Genomic DNA, 14,287 nt, shown 5'->3' with positions numbered 1-14,287 from the left:
CTCTGCATTGCTCATCTACATTTTTGACAGCAATGACTCCGGTACAATGCAACAATAGCTAATCATTGTGTTTTTCCCCATAAATTCACATTACTGAGATGATGGATCTTGACAATCGTCACTCATCTTTTTCAGTTAACGAGAAATTTTCCAAATGGAAGATGAAACCAATTTTAGCCATGCAGATGGCTAAGTCTCCGTTTCTCCTCAATTAGCTTACACATGTATTCGAGCCCACAGGAAATAAAATGCCATTTTGTCATGAGATTATACTATCTGACATAAGGCTATTGTCTTAATTCCCTTAGGCTGTGGTGTTGAGAAATCACTAAACATATAGAGGGCCAGGCTATATCCTGTCTTACAGACGTCCCTATCCCATCATGCACACCCCAGCCTTCTCTCTCCAGCAGGTGGGGGTGGTCATGCACCACGCAACACAGTTATGGGTTTAAGTCTGAAATCTACATACTGAAATGACTTCAGCTCCCTCTCACAATGCCAAACTTGCTGGAAGTCTGATGAGTTTATTTCATCAATTTCAGAAATGCTGCAGAGAGAGAGAGAGAGAGAGAGTGAAGGAGAGATGCACAGAGTGAGGGGAGAGAGTCTATTTCTATATACAATAGCCTGTGTCCATCATCCTCAGAGTATGTGTGTGCATGCGCTCTCATACCCCTCTGCATACATATATGTGTGGAAGTAAGTTTGATGTGAATCCTCTCTGCCCTCTGAGTAGCACAGTGACTGCTGTCCATCTGCTCCAGGGTCTCAGGTGTGTGTTATCTATTCCCATGCCCCTGGGAACTTTCAACAGATATGCCAGTCAGCCCGGGCCGAACTGCTCTTGTAAATTACTCACTAAACAGCCCTGCCCTGGATTCTGCATTCGGGGGAAAATCAATTATTTGACCCCCCCTTACATTTCACAGTCCATTTTCAGCATGCTGGGGCCAATTACACCCAGCAGAAAGACTACTCTTTATGTCATTCCCACGATGACCTCCATCTTGCAGCTCCACACGGAGCACTGTTAATGCACCAACTACAAGCACTTGTGCCACGAAGGAGCGTGCTAATGCACTGGTTACCCACACTTTAGCCACACCAAGCACACAAATACAGCAGCTGAGAGGCAGCACTACAGCTGCACACAGTCAGCTGTAGTGTCTCCCAACTGGGAGGTGATCATCCCGTGTCCAGTGCACTGAGCGAATGCCACTGACGGTTTGACAGCCCTAATGAAAGCTGATTACCAGGAGGCATCTATTAATTTGTCCTTAATCATGACAAAGAGAGTCTGTGGCTAACAGCTGTGAAATGGCAGCCGCCGCGCGGAAATGAGGCTCAGGGAAAGGCCGGGGACAAGGGGTTAGGCCTTGTGCTGTCATTAACTGCCTGCCATTGTGTGTGCTCGCTCAGAGCTTAGCTACAGGTAACTCAATAAGATAACACGGAGTGTCGCTCAGCCCTGGTCTTTGTGAAGAGCTACTGCTGCGAATCCTGGGCGGCTGTGCAAAGAATAGGAGGATATTGGTTTGCATGCTCCGAGCAGGAGTTCTTATGATCCAGGTGAGAAGCTGACAGTAACAGGTTTAAGCTCTCTTCCTTTATCTGCTGTGGGGTTGCTGAGGGAAAAGTCAATCACTGAGAGAACAGGCCCGCTGAATGAGGAACTGAGCTGGCTATTCAAAGTAACACTATAACAGATGTATGCTCAATTAAGGCCTGATTTTAGATTTCTAGAACGTGAGCAAATAAATGACAGCTCTGCTTTGTGATTGTGGCTGACATTTAAAATAAAGACAAACAACCAACTCCAGTAATCCACAGATTTCATGCAGCGAGGGCACATCGTAATGAAATCATCATATTTTAATATTTACAGCTGTGTCAAATCCTGGATGTAGCTACTTTGGCGGATTGCTGTAGTGATGTTCAGAGGAGGAGGTCCTCGTTGAACGATCTGCCAGCCTAGAGTGGCTAATGTGGTTTATAGGACCCTTGGGAAGCATTGGGAGGGGAGATAATTGTGGTGGCTGTCACAGGGTCTGTGATATAACAACACCACTGAGTGTTTAACCCGTACAATGATTTACCATGAGGCTAATTGATCTCTGTGTTTCTATTGTGTTTGCAACACAAACACACACCCCAATGGCACACGTGTAGCCTGTGATAGGTGTTTTTAGGAGCGTGCTTTACAGGCTGATTAGAGCCCATGTTCAGATTACAAGCCATGTTTCTGTCAAGTACAAGTACAGCTCAGAACACTTGGCACATTTTAGCAGTACAAGGACACAGTTTGTCCAGTCTTAAAGAGAAACACGATTAACCAAATTGCCACTTCATCTCTTCGGCTTTCAAGTGGAAGTTTCTGTTGTACCGGCCTGTTGTTGTATAAGTCAGTTTTCACAGGAAGCCACAGTTATAGCTGTGTCCAATCCAGAGAACATTCGGCACAAATGTTCATGTCCGATCCACCCTCCCACTCCGAGTTTCTCCTTGACTACTGATCAAACTTAACAATAGGAGCTTGATTCATCTCCCTTGTAGCAGAAATGCAGGTGAATCATGTGGTTAGTCTACATTGTCTTACCACTTTGACCACTAGAGCCTTTAAATGATCTATGCTAATATTTAATAGTTTAATAATTTGATGCACATTATCTGTGTTATCTATGTATCTAAACTAGGCTGAAGCCAAGACGCACCTGTTCTGCATGCAAGTGTGTATAATATGCCTTGTGATGTTTCACTACTCTTTCTTTTTTCATCGCAAGTAGCAACGAGTCTTGTTTAGTGTTTACAGGTAAATCGTTTCACTTCTTGAGATCTTTTCATTTGCCTTACAATTTTACAGCCTGGGGTGTATTTGATGATATGCATCCTCACATATAACAGTGGAGCATGTAGATGCTACTGCTGTAAACTTCATGAAAAATTATGTAGGGATATTTGTTATACATTATCCTGACAGTATACTAGATTGTTTAATTGTTAATAATAGAACAAATAATTCAAAAAATAAAAATTTTTGTGGGGAAAAACTGCATAACTTCTTGCAATCTAAGTATCACTCTTATGTATACATATATATATGTGTATATATATATATGTGTATATATATATATATGTGTATATATATATATATATGTATATATATATATATATATATATATATATATATATATATATATATATATATATGACTTTCCATTGCTTTTGCTCTCCCCCTAAATACATTCATTCTGATAAGGGACTGACTGCAGGAACACTGCAGGGCTTGGATTTAACATGATAAACAAGGCAGAACATTTTGTTTGGCTTCGTATGAATTAATCAGTGGAAATGGGCAGACATGTTGAGCAAACAGTCATTTAAGACTCTGCTGAGACACTGATGGAAGTCATGATTCAATTAGACCCTGAGCTCTTGAAGATGCAACAAGTATTTCAGCTTGGGAGAAATAACACAGCCACAGCTGACTGACGCTGGTGTTTCTGCAAAGCTCCCAAGAGCTGGTTAAAGCATTTGATTGATGAGAAATGATAAAAGTTTAAAAATTTAAATAAGATGGGTTAGGGATTAGTATATTCCTAAGTTATTCTGTACAACAATAAATACTTTGGGAAATAATGAAATTGTTTGTACTGTTGGGTTTATCATATAGCAAATCCAGGTGGAGTAGACCTCAGACACACATCAAAGTCTGTGTGCATTAAAAACATGTGGACCCCCCCCCCCCCCTTACATTTCACATTTTGTATCTCTAAAGATTAAGTCGTAGCTCATTTGCACTGCATCAAAGAGCTGCATTAAATCTGTACAAAGAAAACCTTATCTCTTTAATTATCTGTAACATCACATTTTCGTACAACATAGTTAACATCTATCCAGCTAACGATATAATCTGTTTGGACCAGGGCAGCTGTTGTCTCGTCCTGCAGAAAGGATCTTTTTTTTTGATTACGTGTCCTTAATCACAAAAATAACGACAGAATTCTTAACTCTGTAAATATGAGAGCCATAACTGAAGAGTCGGTTTAACTCTGACATTTGTTTTTATATGCATTTAGTATTTGCAACTTCTTAGAACTCAGTTCATCAATTAATCTGTTTATTTTCCCCAATGTTATCTCCAGATGTGCAAAATAGTCTACCTAATGAATGCATGCACAATCCTGCAGAGCCAAATGTACTACATCCCAGAAACAGCTGCTGTTTGATTTTGATTCTTTGAACTATCGCAAGTGTCATAATATTTTTAAAGATAATAAAGGTGAAAATGCTTTTTAAAAAAATCTGTTTTTAAATAATATAGCAAGCTCAAGATTTCAGGGAAATGAATGGGTGATGCTTTTGCAGGAATAGAGCTGAGATGTCATCAAAGACAGTTTGTTACTGTGGGAGCTTTAGCTTCTTGATCCAGACCTCCTCCTGTCAGTCAAGCTTTATGTCTGCATTTGCTGACATTAATCAGATGAATACAAAAGCATTCTGTCTAGTTACTGGTTAAATGCTGCCATCAGGCTTATTTGCATAGTCTATGAACCTAGGGCTGGTGATCCGGTGACACATTATGAGTGTCAAAAGAGAAGTCACGTCTCAAGTGAAACACAGTGTAACCTTAAGGTGAATAAAAGGCACTCAGGGTGTCTTTTATTAGCATTTTTATTATTACAGCATTTACATGGAGGAGACTTAATGATGGCATGCATCATGGAGAGATTTCACTGTATTTTTGTTTAGCATTTAGTTGGCCGTTGTCAGTTTAGGGTTTGGGGCAGCAGGGGAGTCGAGAAGGACCCCGCACCTCATGCTGAGTCTCCCGGTGCTGCCCCCTCTCATCTATGTGAAGAGTCTCTTCTCCCCTGCTAAGTTTGCAAAGTCCAATTTTCAGCTAATATGAAGGTCGCAACAGCAGGCGCAGAGGGCGTAGTAGGACATAATGGCTATGGGATTGTAAATATTGGTTTTAGAGAGACACAATTGGAGGGCAAGCGGAGAGAAATTTCCATAGAGTATGTGCTAGCGCCATTGGAGGCCTTGGTGCAGCAGAATAGATTTTCCATTCTAGTGTGTCACATTAGATTTTCGGAGGTGCTCAGTGGCAGGTACATGTCATTAGTAACACTTTAGCACAGTAATGAACCTTTTTATTTATCCGGTGCTTCTCTCATGAATGAATAAGGAGCTGCTCCCCAACTGTGCCTAGCCGTGAGAAGCAGACAGAAGAGGCAAAGGGAGAGAGAGAGGGAGAGCGAGAGAGAGCGAGAGCCTGGAGCACTATGAAGTCGAAAGGGGAACGTGGAGCCCTGGGGAATGCTGAGGAGGGTTAAATGATCATTATTGTGACACTCACATGCACACTCGCTAACACACACATGCACCGCCGAACAAAAGAGCATACACATGCACAGACACACATGCACGCTCCCCACCTCCACTCCCTGGGGTCCTGATCTGACACTCTATTTACACACACATTTACACAGTCTACTCCCTCCTTTATAAAGCTGACAGGTACTTAAGCGGTACATTACTCTGAGGAGCTCAAGCCTCATGGCGGTGTAACCAAACTGTCCATTCACTGCTAGCCTTGTCTCAGTGTTCATTCAATAATGGCTTCTGAGAAATCTACCGGTAATGAGCACTTGTAACTGGGCGGGCAGGCCGGGAGTCTGACGGCAAACATCAGGGCGAGCATCGGGGCCCGGGCTCATTGGTGGAAAAGAACAATATGCTGGGGTTCAGTAGCTCGTACGACTGTGACAACAGAGAGTTCTCGTAGGAATTTCAGATGCATAGGAGCTCATCTCTCCAGTTCTGGAGATACTAGTGGAGTTACTTCATGTGCGTCTTCTTCTGTCGTCTGACTAGTTCCTTCGTTGCACCAGAAATCAACAGTGCAACTAAGTTTTATCGCTGCTGAGAAAAAAGAAAAACAATCGGTGCATATCTAGTCTAGGTCGGTGGCTTCGCCTATTGTTATACAGGTGGCAAACCTCAATCTCAGCACCTCTTCTTGGACTCACCTCAGATTCCAGCCCGGTGCAGTGAAGCGGTTAGAGTGGCAATGGCCAAAGTGGTCAGGGCCCCATGTCACCCCCCACCCCACCCCAGCATCCTCAGTGTTCATTTCCCTTTCATCTTGAGTGTGAAATCGCTGCCGGTGCAGCACTGACCTCAGCATTAAGAGGTCAACTATTGAAATCTGATGTGCGCCTCTCTGGCTGAGGGACTTCAACAGATGGAGGGCAAAAGAGGGAATGGAAGAAATGGAAGGAAAAAAGAGGCATTTAAGATTAGTAAACTGTATAATAGCTCTGAGTCTTGTACTTACATTGCTTTGCTTAGGGAATGAGCATATATATTGGTGTAGTAGTTTAAAATGTTCGCTCCCTACTGCACATGTTGTTAAGTGTTTCTAAGGGGAGGTGAACATGTTTTGAAGCCCTGCAAAAAGATTGCCATTGGACTATTTTAGATTGTAGTGGACAAAAGAAACCCACTGCTAGTATTAGACACTTTTTAACTGCATTTCTGTACCACCGCATTAAAAATTTGCTTTCCTGTGATTCCTCCTAGTTAAGGGCATTAATATCTGCGAGAAGAGAAACTCCCCAAAACTCCAAACTTAGCAGCTTTTGGCAGCTTTCTACAAAATACCTGCCAGAACTTCCTGTCTCCATGTGTTTCCAGCATAAGGTTCTGCATTTAAAGTCAATTCGACACCTCATCTCAGTATGAATCCCCTCTGAAAGCATATGTGATATGAAGAGTAAGAGAAGTTTGAGGTCTTGTCTCATATTTCCCATCGGCTACACTTTCATCCCTCTCTCTGCAGCAGACCACCCCCAGCAACCCTGCCCAAATAAGGTGTTCTGCCTTCAATACTCTCCTCTCTGAAGAATCTCAGGAGTTCAGAATCTGCGAAAACTTTGGATCTCAAACACAAACATCTTTTATTCAAAGGGTGTCTGTAATCACAAATAAATAGCTTTTCTGGCGATGAGCACAAGGCACAAGAGAGAGAGAGGAGCCTATCTCAGGAGCAGATAACTAGTAGATATGATTCCTTAGATAAGTAGCAGTAATTTGGCTTTTAGAGATAGCTCCAGGGGCGCTGTGCCGAGTTGCGCTGATTTACTGTGTGTATGGGAGGTTGTTTTTTTTTTCCCCCTACATTTTTATCTCTCCTGTTGAAGAGCTTTTCATCTCTGATGATTTTCTCTCTTTTTTATGTATTTCCCCCAGAAGGTGAGATCACAAACCCACAGAAGGCAGAGTGGCATGTTTTAAAGCGATGGACAAAATACAAATATTTGAAAATGTATTTCATGGTAATTATGTCAGGTTTCATGGCCTTGGCACAGTACTGAGGCACAGCCTGGATGCCTTAATTTGTATAGAAATTGTAATCATTTGTTCATTTCAAGGTGAAAATTGCATTTTTTAATTTAAATTGTATCCTGCGTGATAGGCTATTATCTAGAAAAATTGTCTCTGTGTATGGCGGTCTATGCCCTGCCGTCACGCCTGTTTAGAGCCCACTTCTCCTGAGAAAGGGCTTGTATATGAATCTCCTGACTGAATGCACCCAGTTTGTTCTTCACTTATGGGCCTCCACTGCACTCATTTCCATTTTTGTTATTAATATTAATTAGTTTGAGAACACAGCTCAGATTTTAAATGTAAATCAAGCTTGGCTTCACAGTGATTTTTATCTAGCTCCGATTTCTTAGATTTACAACTTTACTTGGACTTTTTTTTGTCTTTGTTTAAAAAAAATGAATTAAGGGAGGTGTGCATGGATGTGCATATATGTGCACATGTGCATTTCAAGTATTGCAATCTGAATTGGTTCTATATGAATAAAATGTAATGAATTGAAGATTGATCTTACTTAGCTGATTAAATGTAATATAGCTGGTGAAAGATTCTATAATTTTGGTTCCTGGTAAATCAGACAATCCCCTATTTGAGCTCCTGATTTTTTCTTTTTTTTTTTTTACTTATACATGACAGATTATCTATCTATAATACCTGAGAGGGGTAACCATGAAATTCAAAATACCTAAAATGTTCTGAAAATAAGATTTTCTCCCTATGCAAAATACATGGTTGGGAAGGAGATATGTGCATGGCAAGCTGTGCGTCTGTGTCTGTGTCAGTGGGATCCTTGAGGTGACGAGCACAAAGCTGAGGCTCAGGTACACAGCGTATGCTGGCATAATTACAGGATTTGGGGGATTATTATACTGTAAGTGCTTTCATGGCGACAGCTGGGAGCTTTTTTACTCCCTATGACACATAATCTCAAAGAATAAAACCAAGACCCCAGAGCATCTCTTAATCATTTCTTAGCATACCTGCACACGGATCTGAACTCTTTCTGAAGACAAATTTGAAAAATTAGAATATAATTATCATATCTGGTTTAAATCATTCTAAAGTCATATTTTCAAACACACATTTTCTTTAAATCTGAGACTTTTTGGCTTGTTGTTGTTTTTTTTTTCCTAACTGGCTGTTTGCGTTCTTCCTCTTCACGGCTTTCCTGAGTCTTCAGCAGAAGGTTATTTATCACAGCATGGCCAGGTTCAGGAGCTGGGTCCTAAATAAGATCTGAATCAGAGCCTCTATTCCATGGCTCATTTTGAAAGTATGACCAGGCTGACGCTGTGAATTCTCTATCACTGCTGCATGAGTGATAGGGCCTCCTGGTCTCTACAGCAAGGCTCAGGAGTTTCATTTCCATCCCTGTGATCTAAACAACCCCATTACTGGCAGCCATTTATGCACAGGGGCAGTAGGCAAGCACTGGGCCTGAGGACACAGCCCACAGCTAAGCTACCATGGCATAGAGCTACCTTCAATGGCCGTATGTCCATATAGAGGAGGGGAGAGGAGGAATGGAGCGCTCGGGCCTCTACACTTTATCTAAACCACTCCAGAGAGGCGAGTGGAATCGGCTCTTGTGGGCTCTGTTTATCCTCTGCTCCTGTAGTCAATCAATTAGGGGATCAAAGCAGGAGATGAGGGAAATGTCATAAAGCTCTCCCACACACCACTGCCTGAGCTGCCACCTCGTCCAGTCTGAGTGACAGCAGACCCGAGGGAGACAAAACTCCCAGGCCGGCACCTCAGGAGACAAGCTGGAGCAAAGGGGACAACCGTAGCACATGCCAAGGTCTAATCTGGACAACCAGAACACAAACTTTTAGAGGAATATATGAAGGATGACACGCAGCAGGCAAAGAGCCACAATGCATATTTGATATGTTCAGAGGATCCATTGAAAGCCCCCCAGTCTCCTCAGAATGACCTCATATCAAAAACTTGCTTTGAAATCGATTAACTAATTGACCTGCCTCATTGGCATGCTAATCCAGCACCCAAGAACACTATTTTTCCCCCCCACAATATATGTTTTGTAATTAGATATTCAAGAGAATTAACATTTGCATCAAATTTAACTGAGCCTTGATGATATAACGTGGCGATAACGCTGCATTTCAGTGCTGATTTGAATCTGTGAAGGGAATCCTAAACGTTATGTATCAGTTTATACTCACTGAGTATGAAAATATGAAATAGGAATGATAGGTACCCCTTGATAACACAAGCAGTACTGACTTCATTTAGCTTCAGATTTATCTGCTAATACAATTTGATGGTGATGATGTTAATAATTTTGATTAGTGATGCCTTTAATTAGTTCACATTTAATTGCAAATAAAATGCAAAGTATTTGTTGTCAATTTGTGGCGTACAGAAAGTAAATATACATCTCTCACGGTGCATCTTGGCATGATTTACTAGTTTAGACAAGACTATGTACGAAGATTTTCTTGCTGCGGCGACTGCACACATATCCAGCATGTTTGAGATTTGTTAAATGAATGAATGAACGTACCTAAGGCGGGTTTGACATACCTCCAGCAGTGCCTGATGGCTACAAGTGAATGAGCTCCACTGTTTTGACGTGTAATATAAAGCACAGCGGATGCTTCCACACTACACCGGTTAGTTCCCCTACATTCACACCATACCGCAGAGATTTGCAGACTGCATTCCCCGGCAAGCGGAGGGAGAGGCGAGCGCTGCTGGTCAGCGGGTAGAATGAATTACTTCCTACAGCTGCAGCTAGACACACTTTCAGTCTGCGTCTCCTCGTCTGGGACATTTGAGCTCTCATCACTCTCTAATCATATCGCTGGAACAGTCACTGGTGACCCCCGCAAATGTGCTTGAACTTACATGCTCAGACTACAAGCATGCGGTTAGGGCTGATTTAAGATTTTGCAGATGCACACAGATTTACACCAGGCCTGTAATTAATCTGTCTGAAATATATTTTCCATCAATTTATTTTTATTTTATTAGCCCTTTTAAATCTTAGAAAATACTAAAAAGGCTTGCCACAATTTCCAAGAGCCCAAGGTCACAATTTAAATGGCTTGTCTTACCTAATCAAAGTCAGTCAGTCAGTCCAAAATTATATAAATGGGAGAAAGGCTGGAAAAACCAGATAGTTGATTGGCTGGATAAAATGGTTATTGTCTATACTGAATATGTATGTACATATGTAGTACATGTAAAAACTGAAAGAAGCAATGGATAAATAAAAAGGCTCATTACTGACTCGTCTCATAATAAACGTTAAAATAACCTGCACAGGACAGAAATAAGAGACAAAAGGCTCAACTCTGTTTTGGATCTTTAATTGATAACAGTTACGCCAGTGTTACAGTAAACACACCAACAGGCTGAAGGTAGTAAATACCAATACAAGTTTCCCACTACTCTAATACTTCATACAGCAGAATAAATTATACCATGATAATATACACACATGCGGAACAGAAAAAGGAGTAAAGCAAAGCACAGATGTCAAAAAGCAACTAAACAGGTTAAGGGTCAAACAGACGGGAGGAGGAAGGGGGAGGGCTGGGAGGGAAGGAGTTGTATGCCTTAAATACCCGAATGTTTATTGATGCGAGTGTTAGAAATGGGTTTGATACACTAAAGACAATTCTAAAACTCTTCCTTTTTAAAATATACACATGAGTGAGGCGTCTAAGTGAAGCAGTTGGAGCAGCAACTGCTGCGGTTCAGTGCGGAGTCAGCATTACTTTGACGTTTTCTCCTGAAGTCTTATTGGTCCACAAATCCAACAAATTCCCAGAGTAGAAAGCCTGTTGTCTCTGGCATTATTATCATCATCATCATTATCATCATCATCACGCTGGTCCATTGGCAGAGTCACACACCGAAGGCTCAGGTGTGTTAGGTCCTTGGTCCAGTGATAGCTGGCCTGCTTTTATACTCAGTCTGTAAAACAGGCGGTCAAAAACACCCTGAAGATGTTTAATTCAGCCAACTTTTAAATATACAGCGGTCCTGTGGTTCAGGGGGAGTCTGTCTGTGACACCAAGCTTTCATTTTCCTTCAAGCTCAGTTTTACCCTCTTAAATGTCATTTTAATTGGAACATTTTCAGTGGAATTTATATTTTACTAATTTATACAAATCAATTCTTACCTGGGTCAGAAAAAAAAACAGACTCAAAACTTTTGGTTGAAACAAGTAAACCAATTAAATACATTAAAAAGAAAACAGAAAAAGAAAACCAAAACATTTCCTTCCACAGATCCCTTGCTTACCTACCACTCAACATAGTGTTGTTTTAGTATAAAACATACTCTTTATAAAGAAACGATACACAATCTGCTCCAGCTACTGTACATTTTTTCAGATTTTAAAGGCGACGAAGGACCAGATCCTTTCTTGAGCATTAACTGTCATAATAATCACACTGATGTCAATGAAAAATATCACATTCATCTCAAGGGAACAGCTGGTCCTGGATCAAGTCAACAACGCGTGCTACACAAATGTCTCATATCCACTATTATTAAACTTTTTTTTTCGTCTTTTTTGTACATTTGGGTGAGTATGTGAAAGTGGAGGATTAGACGTGGCTCTGGTCCAAACCAGAGAAGGGGGCCAATCAGCGGAGTTACCTGTGCCCTTTCACAACTGACTGGATTATATGATTTTCCAGAGTGCATGTGAATGGCACAGCTTGTCTACTTTTTAATCTCATAACAGAGAATGCTGGAATGCCTATAGTATGTTGGAGATGGAGGCTGAGGAATGTTCTGAAGGAATTTAGTCGAAAGGTGGAAAGCCAACACAGTGTGCATTTACAAAATGTGCTAATTATGCTATAAAAAAAACTGAAATACTGGCTAGTGATGAGAAGGGTCACTGTGAATTAGCTTTGACATTATATTCGTGTGATTTAATCTGCTTCACACTGTTTAAGTCACACAGGATTCCCTGGCAGATGGGATTTGGGAGGAATGGGGAGGTGTGTGTGTGTGTGTGTGTGTGTGTGTGTGTGTGTGTGTGTGTGTGTGTGTGTGTGTGTGTGTGTGTTCGTATGAGGGGGTGGTTGAGCTTGGCAAGGTCCATATTTCAAAATACATTAATTTCCCCAATCCTGTTTTTGCAAACAATGCCCTCCTCCCTATGGACCACCACTAAGGATGGGATGGAGGTTACAAGGGGAAAGCTATTGGCCGCCAAAACGCTGCTTTAATTCCCTGCAGAATCCAGCCAGCCAGACTTCCCACAGTATGGCCAAGTTCTTTAGGAATGTCAAGACGAATATGAAAGTGGGAAGGTCAAATCGCTCACGAATATTTGAGCTCAGGGAACAGGCAGAGGAACAGCAGCTTGGAAAACAATCATCCTCTTTTGTGTGACTGTGTGTCGACACGCAAACATGCATCGCTCCCAGATCATCTCAGTCATTCTCTGTGTTTTACACACCGACATCTAACGGAGAAAAGAGATACGAATGGAATCAAAGAACAACAGAAATCACATTAACCATAATCATATAACAGCAACAATAGTCTTAACAATATCAAAAAAGAACAAGAAGAAGAGTCGTTCAAATGATATTGGCTTTGTTAACTACTATGAACAGCAAGGTCAAAAGTACATGTTGTTGATGGCTCTAAATGTGTGCTGGACTGCAGCCATGAAAAGGAGGAATCTGGGCCAATGAAGTTGACCATCCTTTGGTCATCTGGGGGTCCTTTTTGGCCCACTGAGTAAAACAAACAGGTCTGAGGCTGGGACATGAGTACAAGGAGCGGGCAATTATGCCCAAAGGGTGGGGAGAAAGGGTGCAGAGCCGCCTGGTGGTGTGAAAAGTTTAGCTCCATTCCCAAAAAGGGACTTTTCACTCTCTCACAAGCGTCACTTTCTCTGGTACAGAGTGAGGGCGCGCGTCTGTTCACTGATGTCATGGCCGAGCTGCAGATAGACGAGCTGGAGTTGCAGTCCAGACTTGATGGAGCATGGAGGAGGGTGGCAGAGGGCGAAATAGAGAGAGGTGCAGGGTTTGTCCCGAGTGGCTTCAGTAAGCCTGTCCCGTCTCCACCTGCAGCAGCCCCAGTACTGCCGAGTGGTCTCCAAGCTTCATCCTCCTCTGGGTGGACAAGCTCACATTTTTAGCCAGGTAGTCTACAGCAGCTATACACACAGACAAACAAACAAAAGAATACAGAAAGGAAAAACAAACAAACGTTAGACAGGTGGTAGATTCCTGGGACATATGTCCTATTCACTCTCATTTCATTCCTCTGATTAAGGCTGAAACAAGTTGTGGCAGAAGAGAATGAGTCAAATGAAAAACAATTCACACAGAGAGAGTGAAAGATAAAAACCCCTCCCCTGTCCCTTGTCTGAGGTTGGCATGCTGCTGGCACAGAGCATGTGCATCCTGGTAAAGTCTCCATGCTGTCACTCAGACAGTTCCCCGTGTGTGTTCTGTGTGCCAGTCTTCATTACACTTGGCATCTCTGATTTCATGCCCTCCACACTCCACATGGCCGATCATTTTCATCCTCAGACAGCAGCTCCTCTCCTCTCTCTTCCATTCATTACCCATCCACTGTGCTCAATCACCATCTTAATTAACCTCACATCAGCTCACATCCGCACTGCCATCAGTTTCTTGCTGCTGACAAAAACACTGGTGCGCACACATAAAAACGTGACAGATTGGCACGCGCTCGCCCGCACTCACGCATAACACAAACACATTTCGGAAAAGAAAATCACCAGATGCACAAAAGCATCAGATCACCACCAGAACCTGAAAATAAATACAAACAAATGTCAGCTAGCCAATGCTGCATTGGTTTGTTCAGGAAGTGGGCTTCATTTTACCTCTTGTGAATGGCTGTGACAGCATCAGTCAA

At 42.0% G+C, this 14,287-nt stretch overlaps 1 protein-coding gene across 2 annotated transcripts in view; it reads right to left on the bottom strand.

The window, feature by feature from the left end:
* Positions 1–10,714: 10,714 nt before the first annotated feature.
* The window catches only part of pax7a (paired box 7a), a 43,873-nt gene continuing 40,300 nt past the window's right edge, over positions 10,715–14,287 (bottom strand). For both annotated transcript variants that reach the window (XM_026167672.1, XM_026167673.1), the window contains exon 9: positions 10,715–13,556. In XM_026167672.1, the coding sequence (XP_026023457.1) occupies positions 13,441–13,556 (116 nt within the window). In that variant the 3' untranslated portion in view covers positions 10,715–13,440. The remainder of the gene's footprint in view (positions 13,557–14,287) is intronic.

This window comes from Astatotilapia calliptera, chromosome 5, assembly GCF_900246225.1.
Source record: "Astatotilapia calliptera chromosome 5, fAstCal1.2, whole genome shotgun sequence".
Taxonomy (NCBI): Eukaryota; Metazoa; Chordata; class Actinopteri; order Cichliformes; family Cichlidae; genus Astatotilapia; species Astatotilapia calliptera.
The sequence above is the reverse complement of the archived record's forward strand: the minus strand, read 5'-3'. Positions and strand labels throughout refer to the sequence as shown.